The following is an 18,523-nucleotide window of genomic DNA, read 5'->3' on the forward strand; positions in this document are numbered from 1 at the left end:
CCTGGGAGGTCTGATTCTCAGGAGGCGGATTTCTCCGTGTACCGGGTGGGGGCAGGACGGCCCCTGCGGAGCGAGTGCCTCATACCCCTGGAGGTGGATGGGAGGAAGGTGACGGGCTTCTGGGACACGGGGGCGGAGGTGACGCTAGCCCGATCCGACATAGTGGCCCCAGAGCGGATACTACCCCACGCGCAGCTGACCCTGAAGGGCATAGATGGGTCCCCGTTTAAGGTGCCTGTAGCCAGGGTGCATCTGAAATGGGGGGCGAAGGAAGGCCTCAAGGAAGTGGGGGTGCACCCGCACTTGCCCACCGAGGTGCTGATGGGGAATGACCTAGAGGAGTGGCCCCATGAATCCCAGCGGGCTCTAGTCACTACCCGGAGCCAGAGCCAGCGGGGGGCTGACAACGTGGGTCCAGGGAAGGACTCCTGGCAGCGTCCTCAGGGTCCCATCCCAGTGGACACGGGGTCCAGCCAGGCTGGGACTCCGGACCTAGGCAAAGGTGGGGAACAGGTCCCGATCCCTGCCTCAGCAGCTGAATTCCAGGCTGAGGTGCAGGCAGACCCTTCCTTGCAGAGGCTGAGGGACCAGGCTGGCCTCCGTGCAGCTCAGCCTCTGGGGAGAGGTGGCCAGGAGAGATTCCTGCGGGAGTGTGGACTCCTGTTCCGTGAATGGCTTCCCCCCAGGAAGGCGAGGGCATGGAGGGTCCAGCGGCAGCTGGTCGTCCCCCGAAAGTATCGCCTCAAGCTGCTGTATTTGGCCCACGATGTCCCCGTTGGGGGCCACCGGGGGATCCGGAGCACCCGGCTGAGGCTGCTCCAGCACTTCTATTGGCTGGGAATCTTTACAGCCGTGCAGCGGTACTGCCGGTCCTGTGACTCCTGCCAGAGGGGCGGGAAGGCCCAAGACAGGAGGAAAGCGGCTTGGGGGTCTCTACCCCAGATAGACCCTCTGGGCTTGCTGAGAGAGTTATGGGAGGGGAAGTCCTCCCTGGATGGAGCTTCGGGGGTGGAAGCCGCCCTGGCTGTCCAGAGAAGGCTCGCTGGGCTCATGGCCCCGGCCCGAGAGACCCTGGCCAGAGATCAAGGCCAGTGGAAGGGTGGGTGTGACCCCCGAGGACAGGCCTGTGCAGTCGCCCTGGAGCGGGGCGGCGAGTGGACAGAGGGAAGCCAGCTCATGTGGGGCCTCGCCACGGCCGGCCCGAGTCAAGGGGAGCACCCATGTCCCCAGGGCGGGTTCCCATGCAGAGGACCCGAACTTCCCTAGGCCACGAGTGGAGTGACCCTGCTCAGTTCGCTCTCGGAGGGGGGAGAACTGTGACGTAGTGGGGGTACCTGGCTGGTTTCTATTCTGCTGGCTCTGGGGTAACCCCCACTGGCTGCCGTGGGTACCACGACCCAGCAAAACAGGATGAGTCACTGTGCAAACCAGTGGCCAGACACCCCCCATGGAGAGGAACAAAGGAAGGTGGAATGCTGCCCTGGCTGGGGGGCAGGGCTGGAGGTGAGTGAGTGAGTTGCTGGCTGTCTGAGAGCATGGAGGAGAGCCTAGGGGAAGGGGCTGGAGTTTAGGGGCCCAGTCTCCCCCATCTCAAGGGGGCCTGAGGCATCCTAGCCCAGCTCTGTGACCAGATTCCATCTGTGCTGCGCTGTATCCTGGAGAGGCAATAAACTTCCTCTATTCCACCGGCTGGTGCAGTCTGTTTGTGCCATTTCGGGGTGCAGGAGACGGGGAACCCCCAACGCGCCATCACACCCTGACAGTTAGGAATTTTTTCCTAATGTCCAATCTAAACCTCCCCTGCTGCACTTTAAGCCCATTACTCCTTGTCCTGTCCTCAGAAACCAAGAGGAACAAATTTTCTCCTTCCTCCTTGTGACACCCTTTTAGATATTTGAAAGCCGCTATCATGTCCCCCCTTAATCTTCTTGTTTCCAAACTAAACAAGCCCAGTTCATGAAGCCTGGCTTCATAGGTCATGTTCTCTAGACCTTTAATCATTCTTGTCGCTCTTCTCTGTACCCTTTCCAATTTCTCCACATCTTTCTTGAAATGTGGCGCCCAGAACTGGACACAGTACTCCAGCTGAGGCCTAACTAGTGCAGAGTAGAGCGGCAGAATGACTTCACGAGTTTTGCTTACAACACACCTGTTGATACAACCTAGAATCATATTTGCTTTTTTTGCAACAGCATCACACTGTTGACTCATATTCAAGTTGTGGTCCACTATGACCCCTAGATCCCTTTCCGCCATGCTCCTTCCTAGGCAGTCGCTTCCCATCTTGTATGTATGGAACTGATTGTTCCTTCCTAAGTGGAGCACTTTGCATTTCTCTTTATTAAACCTCATCCTGTTTACCTCTGACCATTTCTCTAACTTGCTAAGGTCATTTTGAATTATGTCCCTCTCCTCCAAAGAAGTTGCAACCCCACCCAGTTGCCTTGAGGCTGCCAATGGTCCAACTCGTTTCCCAGGCACCACTAGCCAGGACGCCCCTCACCAATCCGGCCCCGCCTGTGGGGAGACGCTGCTGCCCCCCCCCCCCTCCGTTGGGCTGGAGCTGCAAGCGGCGGGAAACCCCCTGCAGCTGGGCAGAGCCACCAGCCTGTCCCGGCCCGGGGGCTGCGTCCCCCCCCCGCTGAGCTCCCAGGGGAGCGTGTCTGGCCCCGGCAGGCGGGTGGGAGGCGCCAAGAACCAGCCAAGCTGCACAGCCGCCAGATCCCCGCCCGTGCGCAGGGCGAGGCGCCCCAGGCCTCCCCAAGTATCGGGGGCCAGCGCTCAGGCCACTGCAGGCAGGGTTGGGCCCCCGCCCGACGGGGCCTCCAGCGCAGGGCGGCCCCCGTGTCCTGTCAGCCAGCCCCAGGCTTTATGGGGCTTTTCTGCACTCCCAGGCCGCCAGGCTTCCAGCTCCCTCCCTGGCTGCCCCCCCGGGGGCCCGTCGGCTCCCCGAGGGGCAGGGCTCACTGCGCCCACCACACGCCGAGCCCTGACGGGCCCCCTGACCCCGAGTTTCACCTCGCTCCCCAAGTGCCTGCAAACGCAGCCTGGCAGCGCGCCCCGCCCCGCCCCGCCCCGCGTGTGGCCCTGGCTCCCCTCTGGCCGGCAGTCGCTGGGGGCGACCCCTGCTGGCCTGTATCTGTAGCACAGCCCCGGGGGTCCCTGGCCAGGGGCGGGGGGTGAGTGCTCTGTGGCTGGGGGCTGGGCCTCTCTGCTCTGGGCCCGAGGAGGTGCCGCTCCCCCCGTGTCCCGGGCCTGGGCGGGGACCGGCCCCTGAAGGGCTCAGGGAGGGAGATCTGGGGCCGCAGGCAGAAGGAGCCAGAGGGACCTGGCCCCCCCCAGCCAGAGCAGGGACGGGCCCCGGTGCTCCCGGCCTGTCTGCGGCTCAGCCCTTCATTCCTCTGCGCACGAGCCGGGGCGCGCCAGCTGGCGGGGAGCGCGAGCGCCGCCGGCTCCGTAAGCAGCAGCTATTGCCGGGCAGGTGTCAGCGCCGGCCGGGGGGCCTGACAGCAGCCGAGTCCGGCCTGGGCCTGTGCGCCTGTCTCCAGGCAGAGGCAAAGCCCCCCCCCCCGCAGGAGCCCCCGGCACTGGGCAGAGGGGCAGCCCTGAGCGGGGCCCAGACGAGACAGCACCAGCCTCGGAGACTCCCCCCCCCCCCGCTCCCCTGGCAGCACTTGTGCCTGGGGATCGCAGCAATAACAATCACCCTAATGCGCCTTTATGGCCTGGAACAGCTTCTGCTTTGCATTAGCGGGGCCGCTCCTTCCCCTCCAGAGCCCTGATCCAATCAGCCCCATTAGCTCGGCTCCAGGCCGGCTGCACAGGGACCCCGAACCCGGCCTGCCCGGGGCCAGCTCCACCTGAGCCTGCTCGCGCCCCCTGCCCACGCACGGGCCGGCCCCTGCCAGCCTCAGAGCCATGCAAGGGGGGCCGGGCTGCAGGGAATGGATGGGGGCCCAGGAGGGGGGCCGGGCTGCAGGGAATGGATGGGGGCCCAGGAGGGGGGCCGGGCTGCAGGGAATGGATGGGGGTCCAGGAGGGGGGCCGGGCTGCAGGGAATGGACGGGGGCCCAGGAGGGGGGCCGGGCTGCAGGGAATGGATGGGGGCCCAGGAGGGGGGCCGGGCTGCAGGGAATGGACGGGGGCCCAGGAGGGGGGCCGGGCTGCAGGGAATGGACGGGGACCCAGGAGGGGGGCCGGGCTGCAGGGTATGGACGGGGGCCCAGGAGGGGGGCCGGGCTGCAGGGAATGGATGGGGGTCCAGGAGGGGGGGCCGGGCTGCAGGGAATGGACGGGGGCCCAGGAGGGGGGCCGGGCTGCAGGGAATGGACGGGGGCCCAGGAGGGGGGCCGGGCTGCAGGGAATGGATGGGGGTCCAGGAGGGGGGCCGGGCTGCAGGGAATGGATGGGGGCCCAGGAGGGGGGCCGGGCTGCAGGGAATGGATGGGGGCCCAGGAGGGGGGCCGGGCTGCAGGGAATGGATGGGGGTCCAGGGGGGGGCCGGGCTGCAGGGTATGGATGGGGGTCCGGGGGGGGGCCGGGCTGCAGGGAATGGATGGGGGCCCAGGAGGGGGGCCGGGCTGCAGGGAATGGATGGGGGCCCAGGAGGGGGGCCGGGCTGCAGGGAATGGATGGGGGCCTAGGAGGGGGGCCGGGCTGCAGGGTATGGATGGGGGTCCAGGAGGGGGGCTGGGCTGCAGGGAATGGATGGGGGTCCAGGAGGGGGGCCGGGCTGCAGGGAATGGATGGGGGCCCAGGAGGGGGGCCGGGCTGCAGGGAATGGATGGGGGCCCAGGAGGGGGGCCGGGCTGCAGGGAATGGATGGGGGTCCAGGAGGGGGGCCGGGCTGCAGGGAATGGATGGGGGCCCAGGAGGGGGGCCGGGCTGCAGGGAATGGATGGGGGCCCAGGAGGGGGGCCGGGCTGCAGGGAATGGATGGGGGCCCAGGAGGGGGGCCGGGCTGCAGGGAATGGATGGGGGCCCAGGAGGGGGGCCGGGCTGCAGGGAATGGACGGGGGCCCAGGAGGGGGGCCGGGCTGCAGGGTATGGACGGGGGCCCAGGAGGGGGGCTGGGCTGCAGGGAATGGACGGGGGTCCAGGAGGGGGGCCGGGCTGCAGGGAATGGATGGGGGCCCAGGAGGGGGGCCGGGCTGCAGGGAATGGATGGGGACCCAGGAGGGGGGCCGGGCTGCAGGGTATGGATGGGGGTCCAGGAGGGGGGCCGGGCTGCAGGGAATGGATGGGGGCCCAGGAGGGGGGCCGGGCTGCAGGGAATGGATGGGGGTCCAGGAGGGGGGCCGGGCTGCAGGGAATGGATGGGGGCCCAGGAGGGGGGCCGGGCTGCAGGGAATGGATGGGGGCCCAGGAGGGGGGCTGGGCTGCAGGGTATGGATGGGGGCCCAGGAGGGGGGCCGGGCTGCAGGGAATGGATGGGGGCCCAGGAGGGGGGCCGGGCTGCAGGGAATGGATGGGGGCCCAGGAGGGGGGCCGGGCTGCAGGGAATGGACGGGGATCCAGGAGGGGGGCCGGGCTGCAGGGAATGGACGGGGGTCCGGGGGGGGGCCGGGCTGCAGGGAGCAGGAGGGGACACAGGAGGGGGGCCGGGCTGCAGGGAGCAGGAGGCGGCCCAGGAGGGGGGCCGGGCTGCAGGGAGCAGGAGAGGGCCCAGGAGGGGGCACAGGAGGGGAGCTGGGCTGCAGGGAGCAGGAGGGGGCCCAGGAGGGGGCACAGGAGGGGGGCCGGGCTGCAGGGAGCGGGGGGGGCACAGGAGGGGGCACAGGAGGGGGGCTGGGCTGCAGGGAGCGGGAGGGGGCCCAGGAGGGGGGCCGGGCTGCAGGGGGCAGGAGGGGGCCCAGGAGGGGGCACAGGAGGGGGGCTGGGCTGCAGGGAGCAGGAGGGGGCCCAGGAGGGGGCACAGGAGGGGGGCCGGGCTGCAGGGAGCGGGGGGGGCACAGGAGGGGGCACAGGAGGGGGGCTGGGCTGCAGGGAGCGGGAGGGGGCCCAGGAGGGGGGCCGGGCTGCAGGGGGCAGGAGGGGGCCCAGGAGGGGGCACAGGAGGGGGGCCGGGCTGCAGGGAGCAGGAGGGGGCCCAGGAGGGGGCACAGGAGGGGGGCTGGGCTGCAGGGAGCAGGAGGGGGCCCAGGAGGGGGCACAGGAGGGGGGCCGGGCTGCAGGGAGCAGGGGGGGCACAGGAGGGGGCACAGGAGGGGGGCTGGGCTGCAGGGAGCGGGAGGGGGCCCAGGAGGGGGGCCGGGCTGCAGGGGGCAGGAGGGGGCCCAGGAGGGGACACAGGAGGGGGGCCGGGCTGCAGAGAGCAGGAGGGGACTCAGGAGGGGGGCCGGGCTGCAGGGAGCAGGAGGGGGCCCAGGAGGGGGGCCGGGCTGCAGGGAGCAGGAGGGGGCCCAGGAGGGGGCACAGGAGGGGGGCCGGGCTGCAGGGAGCAGGAGGGGACACAGGAGGGGGGCCGGGCTGCAGAGAGCAGGAGGGGACACAGGAGGGGGGCCGGGCTGCAGGGAGCAGGAGGGGGCCCAGGAGGGGACACAGGAGGGGGGCTGGGCTGCAGGGAGCAGGAGGGGACTCAGGAGGGGGGCCAGGCTGCAGGGAGCAGGAGGGGACTCAGGAGGGGGGCCGGGCTGCAGGGAGCAGGAGGGGACTCAGGAGGGGGGCCGGGCTGCAGGGGGCAGGAGGGGGCCCAGGAGGGGACACAGGAGGGGGGCTGGGCTGCAGGGAGCGGGAGGGGGCCCAGGAGGGGGGCCGGGCTGCAGGGGGCAGGAGGGGGCCCAGGAGGGGACACAGGAGGGGGGCCGGGCTGCAGGGAGCAGGAGGGGGCCCAGGAGGGGACACAGGAGGGGGGCTGGGCTGCAGGGAGCGGGAGGGGGCCCAGAAGGGGGGCCGGGCTGCAGGGGGCAGGAGGGGGCACAGGAGGGGGCCGGGCTGCAGGGAGCAGGAGGGGGCCCAGGAGGGGGCACAGGAGGGGGCCGGGCTGCAGGGAGCAGGGGGGGCGCAGGAGGGGGCCAGGAGGGGGCCGGGCTGCAGGGAGCAGGGGGGGCGCAGGAGGGGGCCAGGAGGGGGCACAGGAGGGGGCCGGGCTGCAGGGGGCAGGAGGGGGCCCAGGAGGGGGGCCGGGCTGCAGGGAGCAGGAGGGGGCCCAGGAGGGGGCCAGGAGGGGGCCGGGCTGCAGGGAGCAGGGGGGGCGCAGGAGGGGGCCGGGCTGCAGGGAGCAGGGGGGGCGCAGGAGGGGGCCGGGCTGCAGGGAGCAGGAGGGGGCCCAGGAGGGGGCCAGGAGGGGGCCGGGCTGCAGGGAGCAGGGGGGGCGCAGGAGGGGGCCGGGCTGCAGGGAGCAGGAGGGGGCCCAGGAGGGGGCACAGGAGGGGGCCGGGCTGCAGGGAGCAGGAGGGGGCCCAGGAGGGGGCACAGGAGGGGGCCGGGCTGCAGGGGGCAGGAGGGGGCCCAGGAGGGGGGCCGGGCTGCAGGGAGCAGGAGGGGGCCCAGGAGGGGGCCCAGGAGGGGGGCCGGGCTGCAGGGAGCAGGAGGGGGCGCAGGAGGGGGCCAGGAGGGGGCCGGGCTGCAGGGAGCAGGGGGGGCGCAGGAGGGGGCCGGGCTGCAGGTGTGATGTGTGAAGACTTCATTTGCTCTTGCAGTCGCTGACGGTCCCTGCATTCTCTCTGTTTGCTTTGTTGGGTTGTGTGTGATTCTACTGTCCTGTGCTGTCCTGCGGTGTCTCTGTGTGAGAGCGTGCCTCAGTTTCCCTGGGCACTGTGTGATGGCATCAGAGAATCCTGCTGCCCCATACGCAGCCAGATGCGACTCCACCAGCCAGTAGAGTGGAAATGGGTTTATTGCTTCTCCAAGGTCCAGCCCAGCGTAGGCTCCATGTGGGCATAGGCCAGGCCGACAGCCCTAGTGCCCTGGGGGGGTGTTCACAGGCCCCTGAGCCCCCTGGACTGGTTTGTAGTCTGCTTCCTCCATGCTCCCCCACACTCGACTGCCCAGCTCCCAGCCACAGAACACCCCCCCTCGTGGCCACCCCCCTTGCTTTGTTCGCACCCCTTCTCCTGGCCAGGTGGGAAGTTGCTAGCCATGGCCTACGCGCCTCCCCTCAGGGACCCCCCGGGGGCAGTGCTACAGACACAGGCCAGTAGGGGTCACCCCCAGCCCCACACAGCCACCAGCGACTGCCCGCCAGAGTGGAGCCAGGGCCACCCGCGTGGACAGCCCCCTGCGTCACACACTGCAGCTCCGTCTGGGCGGGGGCACGAGGCACTGCAGCCTTGGGTCTCGCACGCCCGAGGACAGGAGAGAACACGCCTTTGCTCGGGAAAGGGAACAAAGGGGAGACGGAAAACCTTCCAGAACGACCAATAGTCTGGCAGCGCCTTGGGGCGAACAAACCCTCGGGCGGTGCCACGAGCTCTCCGGGCACAGCGACGCCTCCGCGGGTCTGGTGGCCTCTAAGCGGCTGCCGGACTATTTGTTGGGTTGAAGTTTTTCCAGTTACAGAATAACTCAGCTTCCCTCTGAAGCTTTCAAAGGGGAGGCAGGGCTGAGAGCAGGCTGGGCACTAGGGCCTGGGGGAAGGGTCAGTCTCGGCTGGTTTGAGGATGGGGGGGTATAGAGTGGGGGGGAGGACCGGGCCCTGAGCCCGCCTCCGGGAGAGAACATAAGAACATAAGAGCGGCCGTGCTGGGTCAGACCAAAGGTCCATCTAGCCCAGTATCCTGTCTGCCGACAGTCGCCAGCACCAGGTACCCCGAAGGGCGTGGACCAAAGACAGTGTCTCCCGCCATCCCTCTCCGGCCTCTGACAGACAGAGGCCAAGGACACCATTTTATCCCCTGGCTAATAGCCTTTTATGGACCTAACCTCCATGAAATTATCTAGCTTCTCTTTAAACTCTATTATAGTCCTAGCCTTCACAGCCTCCTCTGGCAAGGAGTTCCACAGGTTGACTACACGCTGTGTGAAGAAGAACTTTCTTTTATTAGTTTTAACCCTGCTCCCCATTAATTTCATTTGGTGTCCTCTAGTTCTTCTATTATGGGAACTAATAAATAACTTTTCTTTATCCGTCCTCTCTACACCACTCATGATTTTATAGACCTCTATCATATCCCCCCTCAGTCTCCTCTTTTCTAAACTGAAAAGTCCCAGTCGCTTTAACCTCTCCTCATATGGGACCTGTTCCAAACCCCTAATCATTTTAGTTGCCCTTTTCTGAACCCTTTCCAAGGCCAAAATATCTTTTTTGAGGTGAGGAGACCACATCTGTACACAGTATTCAAGATGCGGGCGTACCATAGTTTTATACAGGGGCAGTAAGATGTTCTGGGTCTTATTTTCAATCTCTTTCCTAATAATTCCTAGCATCCTATTTGCCTTTTTGACCGCCGCTGCACTCTGTGTGGAAGTTTTCAGAGAACTACCCACGATAACTCCAAGATCTCTTTCCTGATTTGTCGTAGCCAAATTAGCCCCCATCATACTGTACGTCTAGTTGGGGTTATTTTTCCCGATGTGCATTACTTTACACTTATCCACATTAAATTTCATTTGCCATTTTGTTGCCCAATCACTCAGTTTGGTGAGATCTTGGAGTCCCTCACAGCCTGCTTCTGTCTTGACTATCCTAAACAGTTTGGTATCATCTGCAAACTTACTACCTCACTGCTTACCCCTTTCTCCAGATCATTTATGAATAAGTTGAAAAGGATTGGTCCTAGGACTGACCCTTGGGGGACACCACTAGTTACCCCTCTCCAATCTGAAAATTTACCACTTATTCCTACCCTTTGTTTCCTGTCTTTTAACCAATTCTCAATCCAAGAAAGGACCTTCCCTCTTATCCCATGGCCATGTAATTTACACAAGAGCCTTTGGTGAGGGACCTTGTCAAAGGCTTTCTGAAAATCTAAGTATACTATATCTACTGGATCCCCCTTGTCTGAATGTTTGTTAACCCCTTCAAAGAACTCTAAGGCTGTGTCTAGACTGGCCAGTTTTTCCGGAAAAGCATCTGCTTTTCCGGAAAATCTTGCCAGCTGTCTACACTGGCCTGTTGAATTTCCGCAAAAGAACTGACTTCCTACCGTAAGAAATCAGTGCTTTTTGCGGAAATACTATGCTGCTCCCGTTCAGGCAAAAGTCCCTTTTGCGCAAACCTTTTGTGCAAAAGGGCCAGTGTAGACAGCTCAGATTTGTTTTGTGCAAAAAAGCCCTGACCACGAAAATGACGATTGGGGCTTTTTTGCGCAAAATCGCGTCTAGATTGGCCACGGACGCTTTTCCGTAAAAAGTGCTTCTGCGGAAAAGCGTCCTGCCAATCTAGATGCTCTTTTCCGAAAATGCTTTTAACGGAAAACTTTTCCATTAAAAGCATTTTCGGAAAATCATGCCAGTGTAGACACAGCCTAACAGATTAGTGAGACAGGATTTCCCTTTGCAGAAACCATGTTGACTTTTGTCCAACAAATTATGTTCTTCTACATGCTTCACAATTTTATTCTTTACTATTGTTTCGACTAATTTGCCCGGTACTGAAGTTAGACTTACCGGTCTGTAATTGCCAGGATCGCCTCTAGAGCCCTTTTTAAATATTGGTGTCACGTTGGCTACCTTCCAGTCATTAGGTACGGAAGCCGATTTAAAGGATAGGTTACAAACCACAGATAAGAGCTCAGCAATTTCCCATTTGAGTTCTTTTAGAACCCTTGGATGAATGCCATCCGGTCCTGGAGATTTGTTAACATTAAGTTTTTCTATTTGTTCCAAAAGCTCCTCTAATGACACTTCAATCCGGGACAGTTCCTCAGATTCATCACCCACAAAGGACGGTGCAGAGAGGAATAGGACTGGCTGCTCCTGGCTCCTGCACTAACATCGATCCCGCGCTACGCTGTGTACCTGGGAACCAATACACTTTCTGTCCTACCTGCCTCCTGAGAGTCATGTCTGCCTGCAGATGGGAGGGCAGGGCCTGGAGCCTCCCCCTAAATCCATGACAGGAGGCACTGGGCAGCAGGGAGCAGGGTGGGGCCCAGCAGGGGGTACCAGGCAGCAGGGAGCAGGGTGGGGCCCAGCAGGGGGTGCCAGGTGGCAGGGAGCAGGGTGGGGCCCAGCAGGGGGCGCCGGGCGGCAGGGAGCAGGGTGGGGCCCAGCAGGGGGCGCCGGGTGGTACGGAGCAGGGTGGGACCCAGTACGGGGCGCCGGGCGGCAGGGAGCAGGGTGGGGCCCAGCAGGGGGGGCCGGGCGGCAGGGAGCAGGGTGGGGCCCAGCAGGGGGTGCCGGGCAGCGGGCTGGGGCCCAGCAGGGGGCGCCGGGCAGCGGGCTGGGGCCCAGCAGCGGGTGCCGGGCGGCAGGGAGCAGGGTGGGGCCCAGCAGGGGGCGCCGGGTGGCAGGGAGCAGGGTGGGGCCCAGCAGGGGGCGCCGGGCGGCGGGGTGGGGCCCAGCAGGGGGTGCCGGGCGCCAGGCAGCGGGGTGGGGCCCAGCAGGGGGCGCCGGGCAGCGGGGTGGGGCCCAACAGGGGGCGCTGGGCGGCAGGGAGCAGGGTGGGGCCCAGCAGGGGGTGCCAGGCAGCGGGGTGGGGCCCAGCAGGGGGCGCCGGGCGGCAGGGAGCAGGGTGGGGCCCAGCAGGGGGCGCCGGGTGGCAGGGAGCAGGGTGGGGCCCAACAGGGGGCGCCGGGCAGCAGGGAGCAGGGTGGGGCCCAGCAGGGGGCGCCGGGCAGCGGGGTGGGGCCCAGCAGGGGGCGCCGGGCAGCGGGGTGGGGCCCAACAGGGGGCGCCGGGCGGCAGGGAGCAGGGTGGGGCCCAGCAGGGGGCGCCGGGCGGCAGGGAGCAGGGTGGGGCCCAGCAGGGGGTGCCGGGCAGCGGGGTGGGGCCCAGCAGGGGGCGCCGGGCAGCGGGGTGGGGTCCAGCAGGGGGCGCCGGGCGCCAGGCAGCGGGGTGGGGCCCAGCAGGGGGCGCCGGGCGCCAGGCAGCGGGGTGGGGCCCAGCAGGGGGCGCCGGGCAGCGGGGTGGGGTCCAGCAGGGGGCGCCGGGCGCCGGGCAGCGGGGTGGGGCCCAGCAGGGGGCGCCGGGCGCCAGGCAGCGGGGTGGGGTCCAGCAGGGGGCGCCGGGTGGCAGGGAGCAGGGTGGGGCCCAACAGGGGGCGCCGGGCGGCAGGGAGCAGGGTGGGGCCCAGCAGGGGGTGCCGGGCAGCGGGGTGGGGCCCAGCAGAGGGCGCCGGGCGCCAGGCAGCGGGGTGGGATCCAGCAGGGGGCGCTGGGCGCCGGGCAGCGGGGTGGGGCCCAGCAGGGGGCGCCGGGCAGCGGGGTGGGGTCCAGCAGGGGGCGCCGGGCAGCGGGGTGGGGCCCAGCAGGGGGCGCCGGGCAGCGGGGAGCAGCTGAGAGATTCTGAAAAGCAATCTCAGCAAATCTGAGCAGGTTCTCCCAGACCCCAGCGAGCAGCCGCGTTCCCAGCCCGGTCTGGATCTCAGCTCGTCCGAGAGCCGCTGGGCGGCCCCACAGGAATCCAGGGACACACCAGCTCCGGGAATGGCCCGGCAGCCGTGTGACAGCCAGGCCTGTTGCTCTTAATGAGGTGGCCCCCAGCTTGGGATCATCTGCAAACGTAATAAGCGTCCTCTCTCTGCCCAGAGCCGGTCCCAGCAGACCCCTGCGGATCCCCACTTGTCTGCCCTCCCAGCAGGACTGGGAGCCGTTAATAACGACTCCCCGAGCACGGTTCTCCAGCCGGTTAGGCACCCGCCTTACACAGCCCCATCTAGGCTGCATTTCCCTAGTTGGCTGATAAGGTCGTGCCAGACGGTATCAATGGCCTCACTAAAGTCCAGGTGTCCCACGCCCACGGCTTCTCCCTTAGCCACAGGCCTTGTCACCCTCGCAGAGAGAGCGATCCGATTGGTCTTTCCAAATCCACGCTGGCTGGATTACCTGCTGCGTTCTCTTCCCTGACTGGCTGGAGTTCCCTGGGTTGTTCTTTCCCTCCGTGTAGGTGGGCGCTAGATTTGCCCTTTTCCCGTCTCCTGGAATCTCTCCCCACTTCCGCGACTTTTCAGAGACGACAGCGAAAGGCTCAGTGTGACGTGTTGGGTTCCCCCGACGCTGCAGCCCCGGAGCAGCAGGAACAGGCTCTGCCGGCCGGTAGAACAGGGGGGTTTATTTCTCCTCCCGGACACAGCCCAGCACAGACGTGACGTGTCTACAGGAGCCAGGGCCAGGATCCCTCAGCCCCCTTGAGATGGGGCCCTGGGCCCCTCGATTCCAGCCCCTCCTTAGTCTGTCCCCTGCATGGGTCCAGCCCAAGACTCCCTTCCCCCGCACGCTCACTTCCTTTTCCGTCCCTTCCCTTAGCCGGCAGGACCAGTCCGGTCACTGTCCCGCAAGCCTTTCCCGAAAAGCCAGGACGTCCCCCACCCCCGACACTCCATCCAGGCAGGTCTCCTCCTCCCATAACTCTCTCAGCAAGCCCAGGGGGTCCTTTCCCCTCTGTATCCTGGCTCCGTCGGGGAGAGCCTGGCAGACCCTCGGGGAGCCTCCCCCTGTGCAGACAGCAGGGGGGGCAGGTACTCGTCCCAGTCCTGCGGGTGCCGGTGCATAAAGGCCTCCAGCATTGGCTTCAGGGTCCCCTGGAACCTCCCACCAGCCCGCTGGACCGGGAGCCAAGCGCTGGGGTCCAGGCGAGCCGGGCCCCGTGCTCCTCCCACAACATGAAGTGGGGTCCCTGCTCCCTGAGGACTCCTGGGGGAACCCACCCTGCTGAAAAGGGCCAGCGTCTGCCCCCGTGTCTGCCTGGCTAGAGGGCAGAGCCACGGCCCCGGGGCAGTGGGTAGCGAAATCCACGGACACCAGGGTGCATTTGTTCCCCGTCCAGGTCGCCCGGCCGATAGGCCCCACTATCTCCATTGCTGCCTTCCGGAACCGCTCCTCTATACGGGGTAGAGGCCCCCGAGCAGCTTCCTCCCATCTTGGGCCTTCCCGGCCCTCCAGCGGGAGACGCAGGCCTGGCAGGACCACTGCACGGCCACAAATACCCCCGGCCAGTAGAAGTGCTGGAGCAGCCTCGGCTGGGTGCGCCGGATCCCCCAGGGCCCCGCAAACAGGACGTTATGGGCCAGATACAGCAGCCAGGGGCGCTATTTTTGGGGCACCACCAGCTGCCGCTGGACCCCCCATGCCCTCACCTTCCTTGGGGGGGAGCCATTCCCGGCACAGGAATCCCCGCTCCCATAGGAACCTCTCCTGGCCCCCCCCCCCCAGGGGCTGAGCTGCACCCAGGCCAGCCCGGTCCCTCAGCATCTGTAAGGAGGGGTCTGTCCACACCACAGCCTGGAATTCAGCCGCTGGAGCAGGGATCGGGGCCTGTTCCCGGCCCAGCCTAGGTCCGGAGTCCCAGCCTGGCTGGACCCCGTGTCCGCTGGGATGGGGCCCTGTGCCCCCTGCAGGGAGCCCTCCCTTGGGTCAGGGTCACCAGCCCCTCGCTGGCTCTGGCTGTGGGCGGTGACCAGGTGTGACGTAGTGGGGGTACCTGGCTGGTTTCTATGCTGCTGGCTCTGGGGGAACCCCCACTGGCTGCCGTGGGGACCACGACCCAGCAAAACAGGATGAGTCACTATGCAAACCAGTGGCCAGACACCCCCCATGGAGAGGAACAAAGGAAGGTGAATGCTGCCTTGGCTGGGGGGCAGGGCTGGAAGTTAGGGAGTTGGTTGCTGGCTGTCGGAGGGCATGGATGAGACAGCCTAGGGAAAGGAGCTGGAGTTTAGGGGCCCAGTCTCCCCCATCTCAAGGGGGCCTGAGGCATCCTAGCCCAGTTCCTGTGACCAGATTACATCTGTGCTGCGCTGTGCTGGAGGAGCAATAAACCACCCTCAATTCCACTGGCTGGTGCAGTCTGTTTGTGCCATTTCGGGGTGCAGGAGACGGGGAACCCCCAACGTGCCGTCACACCAGGGTCCTGTGGGGTCCGTCTGGCTACTCCTCTAGGTCCCCCCCACCAGCACCTCCATAGGCAAGTGCCGGTGACCCCCCACTTCCTTGGGGCCCTTGGCCCCCCATTTCAGATGCACCCAGGCTACGGGCACCTTAAACGGCTCCCGTCCATGCCCCTCAGGGTCAGCCGAGTGTTGGGCACCATGTGGTCTGGGGCTACGACCTCGGGCCGGACCAGCGTCACCTCCGCCCCCGTGTCCCAGTGGCCCGTCACCGCCCTGCCACCCACCTGCAGGGGCACGAGGCTCTCGCCCTGCCGGGGCCGCACTGCCCCCGCCCGGTACACGGAGAAATCCACCTCCCGAGGGTCAGACCTCCCAGGGGAGGGGCACTGAGCATCCTCCCCCCACCCTGAGCTGGGGTTTGCCTGCCGGCCCCTCCTCTGGGCAGCCTGCCCTTCCCCCAGCCCAGCCAGTTAACCCCGAGTTGTGGGGCCTGGTGCACTGAGCCCTCTTGTGGCCTTTTTGCCCGTAGCGCTGGCAAGTCAGGTCCTGCGGCCCCTTTTGTGCCGGCTCTGCCCAGGCCCTGGCTGGTTCTCTGGGGCGCAGATGGCTGGTCCTTGTCTCTTGGGTTTGCCTCCGCCCCGTGTCCCAGTAGCCCGTCACCTCCCTGCCATCCACCTGCAGGGGCCCGAGGCTCTCGCTCCGCCAGGCCGCCCCGCCCGGTACACGGAGAGACCTGCCTCTGGAGCCGTGAGTCTCTGGGAGGGGTTGGCCTGACCCACCTCCCCCACCCTGAGCTGGGGTTTGCCTGCCGGCCCCTCCTCTGGGCAGCCTGCCCTTCCCCCAGCCCAGCCAGTTAAGCCCCGAAAGTCGCTGGTCTTGGGACCTGTCCTGGGGCCTGGTGCACTGAGCCCTCTTGTGGCCCCTTCGCCCGCAGCGATGGCAGGTTAGGTCCTGCGGGCCCCTTCGGGCCGGCTCCGCCCGGGCCCTGCCTGTCTCTCTGGGGCGCAGGTGGCTGGTCCTTGTCTCTTGGGCTCGCCCCGTAGGTGACTCTGTGGCTCAGCCGAGAACCGGTCTCTGCGCGATTCCCTCCCTCTCCGGGATTCCCGTTCACACCCGGACCGGCTGCCCGTGAACTCGTCCACCAGCTTCCCAGCCTCCGGGGGGTTCTCTGGCCTCCGGTCCTTGAGCCAGAGCCTCAGGCTGGGCAGACACGCTCCATAGAACTGCTCCAGCATCATCAGCTTAAGCAGCTCCTCTGCGGTCTGGCTCTGACCCCGAGCTCCCACTTGTGGCAGGATTGCGCCAGGCGGGAGCCAGATCCACACAGGTCTCCCGTGGCTCCTTCTGCACCCCCCGGAACTTCTTCCTGAACGTCTCGGGGGTCAGCCCGGACTTGTGCAGCAGGGCCCCTGTGACCCGTTCATAGTCACCCGGCTGCAGATCCTCCAGCTGGTTGAGCCCCCTGCGGCCTCCTGACCCAGCAAGGGGGGGAGCTGCTGCAGCCGGCCAGCTGGGGGATGGTGCAGTTCACAGGCCCGCTCAGAGGAGCTGAGGACCCGTCCATGTCCCCCACGTCCTTACACTGGGCCAACACGAGCTTCTCCAAGCGTCTGGCCGCCCCGGGCCCCCTGGGGCCCTCCCCACTCACCACAGCCGGGGCCCCTCGGCTCCTCCGCTCCGCCATGGCCAGTTCATGCTGCCGCTGCCTCTCTCGGTCCTGGTGCTCCTTCCCTCGGTCCTCTACCTCCAATTCCTTCATCTGCAGGTCAAACTTCAGCCACCGCAGCTCTGCCAGGCTGGACCCTGCCCTGGGCGAGCTGCTGCTGGCAGAGCGTGGCCTGGCGGGCACCGCGTCTCTCTGGGGGCTCCAGTCCCCCCTCCGGTCTGAGAGCCTGAGACACTCCCAGGGGGCGTCTGGCTGCTCCCCGCTGGGACAGGATCCAGGCCCCTGGACGGGTCATTCTCTTCCAGCCGGGCACTCAGCTGGGCCTTGGTTGCTTTCCCCACGGGCAGGCCCCTCCCTCTGCACAGCCCCCCCAGCTCTGCCCTCTGGGCGCAGGCATCTCCCCGCCGGTCCCCGGGGTGCAGACTCACCGCCCGAGTGCTGCAGCGCCCCACGACTCCCAGGAATCGCTTCGCTCTGTCTCCAGCACGCCTGGCCCTAAGCCCCTTCCTCTACTGCTCGTCACTCGCTGCTGGAAGCTCCACCCACGGGGTGCAGGGCATCGCACCCCGACACCCCTGTGACGGCGCGTCGGGGTCCCCCCGATCCTGCCCCCCCGGAGCAGCAAGAACAGGCTCCGCCAGCCAGTAGAACGGGGGGTTTATTGCTCCTCTGGGATCCAGCCCAGCACAGACGTGACGTGTCTGCAGGAGCCAGGGCCAGGATGCCTCAGCCCCCTTGAGATGGGTCCCTGGGCCCCTAGACTCCAGCCCTTCCTTAGTCTGTCCCCTGCATGGGTCCGGCCAAAGACTGCCCCTTCCCCCCAACTCCCTTCCTTTGTTCCATCCCTTCCCTTAGCCGGTAGGACCGGTTCGGTCACTGTCATGGGGGCCCTCAAAGGCCCCCCCCTCCCCCCCGCTGGCCCGTGCTCACAGACAGAAGCCAGTAGGGGTCACCCACAGCTCAAGCACAGCGACCAGCAAGGTACAGACACTGCATCACAGGGGGTCTACGGAAGAGATGGGGGGCCAGGTGTGACGTAGTGGGGGTACCTGGCTGGTTTCTATGCTGCTGGCTCTGGGGTGGCCCCACTGGCTGCCGTGGGTACCAGGACCCAGCCAAACAGGATGAGTCACTATGCAAACCAGTGGCCAGACACCCCCCATGGGGAGGAACAAAGGAAGGTGGAATGCGGCCCTGGCTGGGGGGCAGGGCTGGAAGTTAGTGAGTTAGTTACTGTGGGGGAGCATGGAGGAGACAGCCTAGGGAGAGGAGCTGGAGTTTAGGGGCCCAGTCTCCCCCCAACTCAAGGGGGCCTGAGGCATCCTAGCCCAATTCTGTGACCAGACTACATCTGTGCTGTGCTGTATCCTGGAGAGGCAATAAACCACCCTCAATTCCACTGGCTGGTGCAGTCTGTCTGTGCCATTTCGGGGTGCAGGAGACGGGGAACCCCCAACGCGCCGTCACACTGGTGTCAGAAGTGGGATGCACTGCACCCCGTGGATGGAGCTCCCAGCGGTGAGCGACAAGGCGCAGTAGAAGCAAGAGCCCTGGAGCCAGGCGTGCTGGAGACAGAGCGAAGCGGTTCCTGGGAATCGTGGGGCGCTGCAGCACTAGACTGGTGAGTCTGCACCGAGGGGCCCAGCGGGCAGATGGCCTACGCCCGACTCTTGAAGGCAGAGCTGGTGGGGCTGTGCAGAGAGAGGGGCTTGCCTGTGCAGAAAGCAACCAAGGCCCAGCTGATTACCCAGCTGGAAGAGAATGACCAGCCACAGGGCCAGGATCTTGTCCCCAGGGGAAGCAGCCAGACCCCCCCCCGAGAGTGTGTCAGGCTCAGAGAGGGGGAGGAGCGCTGGAACCCACCGGAGAGATGAGACAGCGTCTCCCGGGAGGCCTGCAAGCCGTAGCCCATCTAGGGCAGGGGCCAG

General features: G+C 66.2%; 1 protein-coding gene across 1 annotated transcript in view; it reads right to left on the minus strand.

Moving 5' to 3' along the window:
- LOC142825977 (uncharacterized) overlaps positions 1-17,619 on the minus strand; it is a 28,381-nt gene extending 10,762 nt beyond the window's left edge. Inside the window, exons 1-2 of the mRNA XM_075918334.1 lie at positions 16,578-17,619; positions 11,409-13,126 (exon numbers count right to left, since the gene is read on the minus strand). Of these exons, the coding sequence (XP_075774449.1) occupies positions 11,409-12,767 (1,359 nt within the window). The 5' untranslated portion in view covers positions 12,768-13,126; positions 16,578-17,619. The remainder of the gene's footprint in view (positions 1-11,408; positions 13,127-16,577) is intronic.
- Positions 17,620-18,523: the final 904 nt, after the last annotated feature.

This window comes from Pelodiscus sinensis, unplaced genomic scaffold (genome assembly GCF_049634645.1).
Source record: "Pelodiscus sinensis isolate JC-2024 unplaced genomic scaffold, ASM4963464v1 ctg174, whole genome shotgun sequence".
NCBI classification, from domain to species: domain Eukaryota; kingdom Metazoa; phylum Chordata; order Testudines; family Trionychidae; genus Pelodiscus; species Pelodiscus sinensis.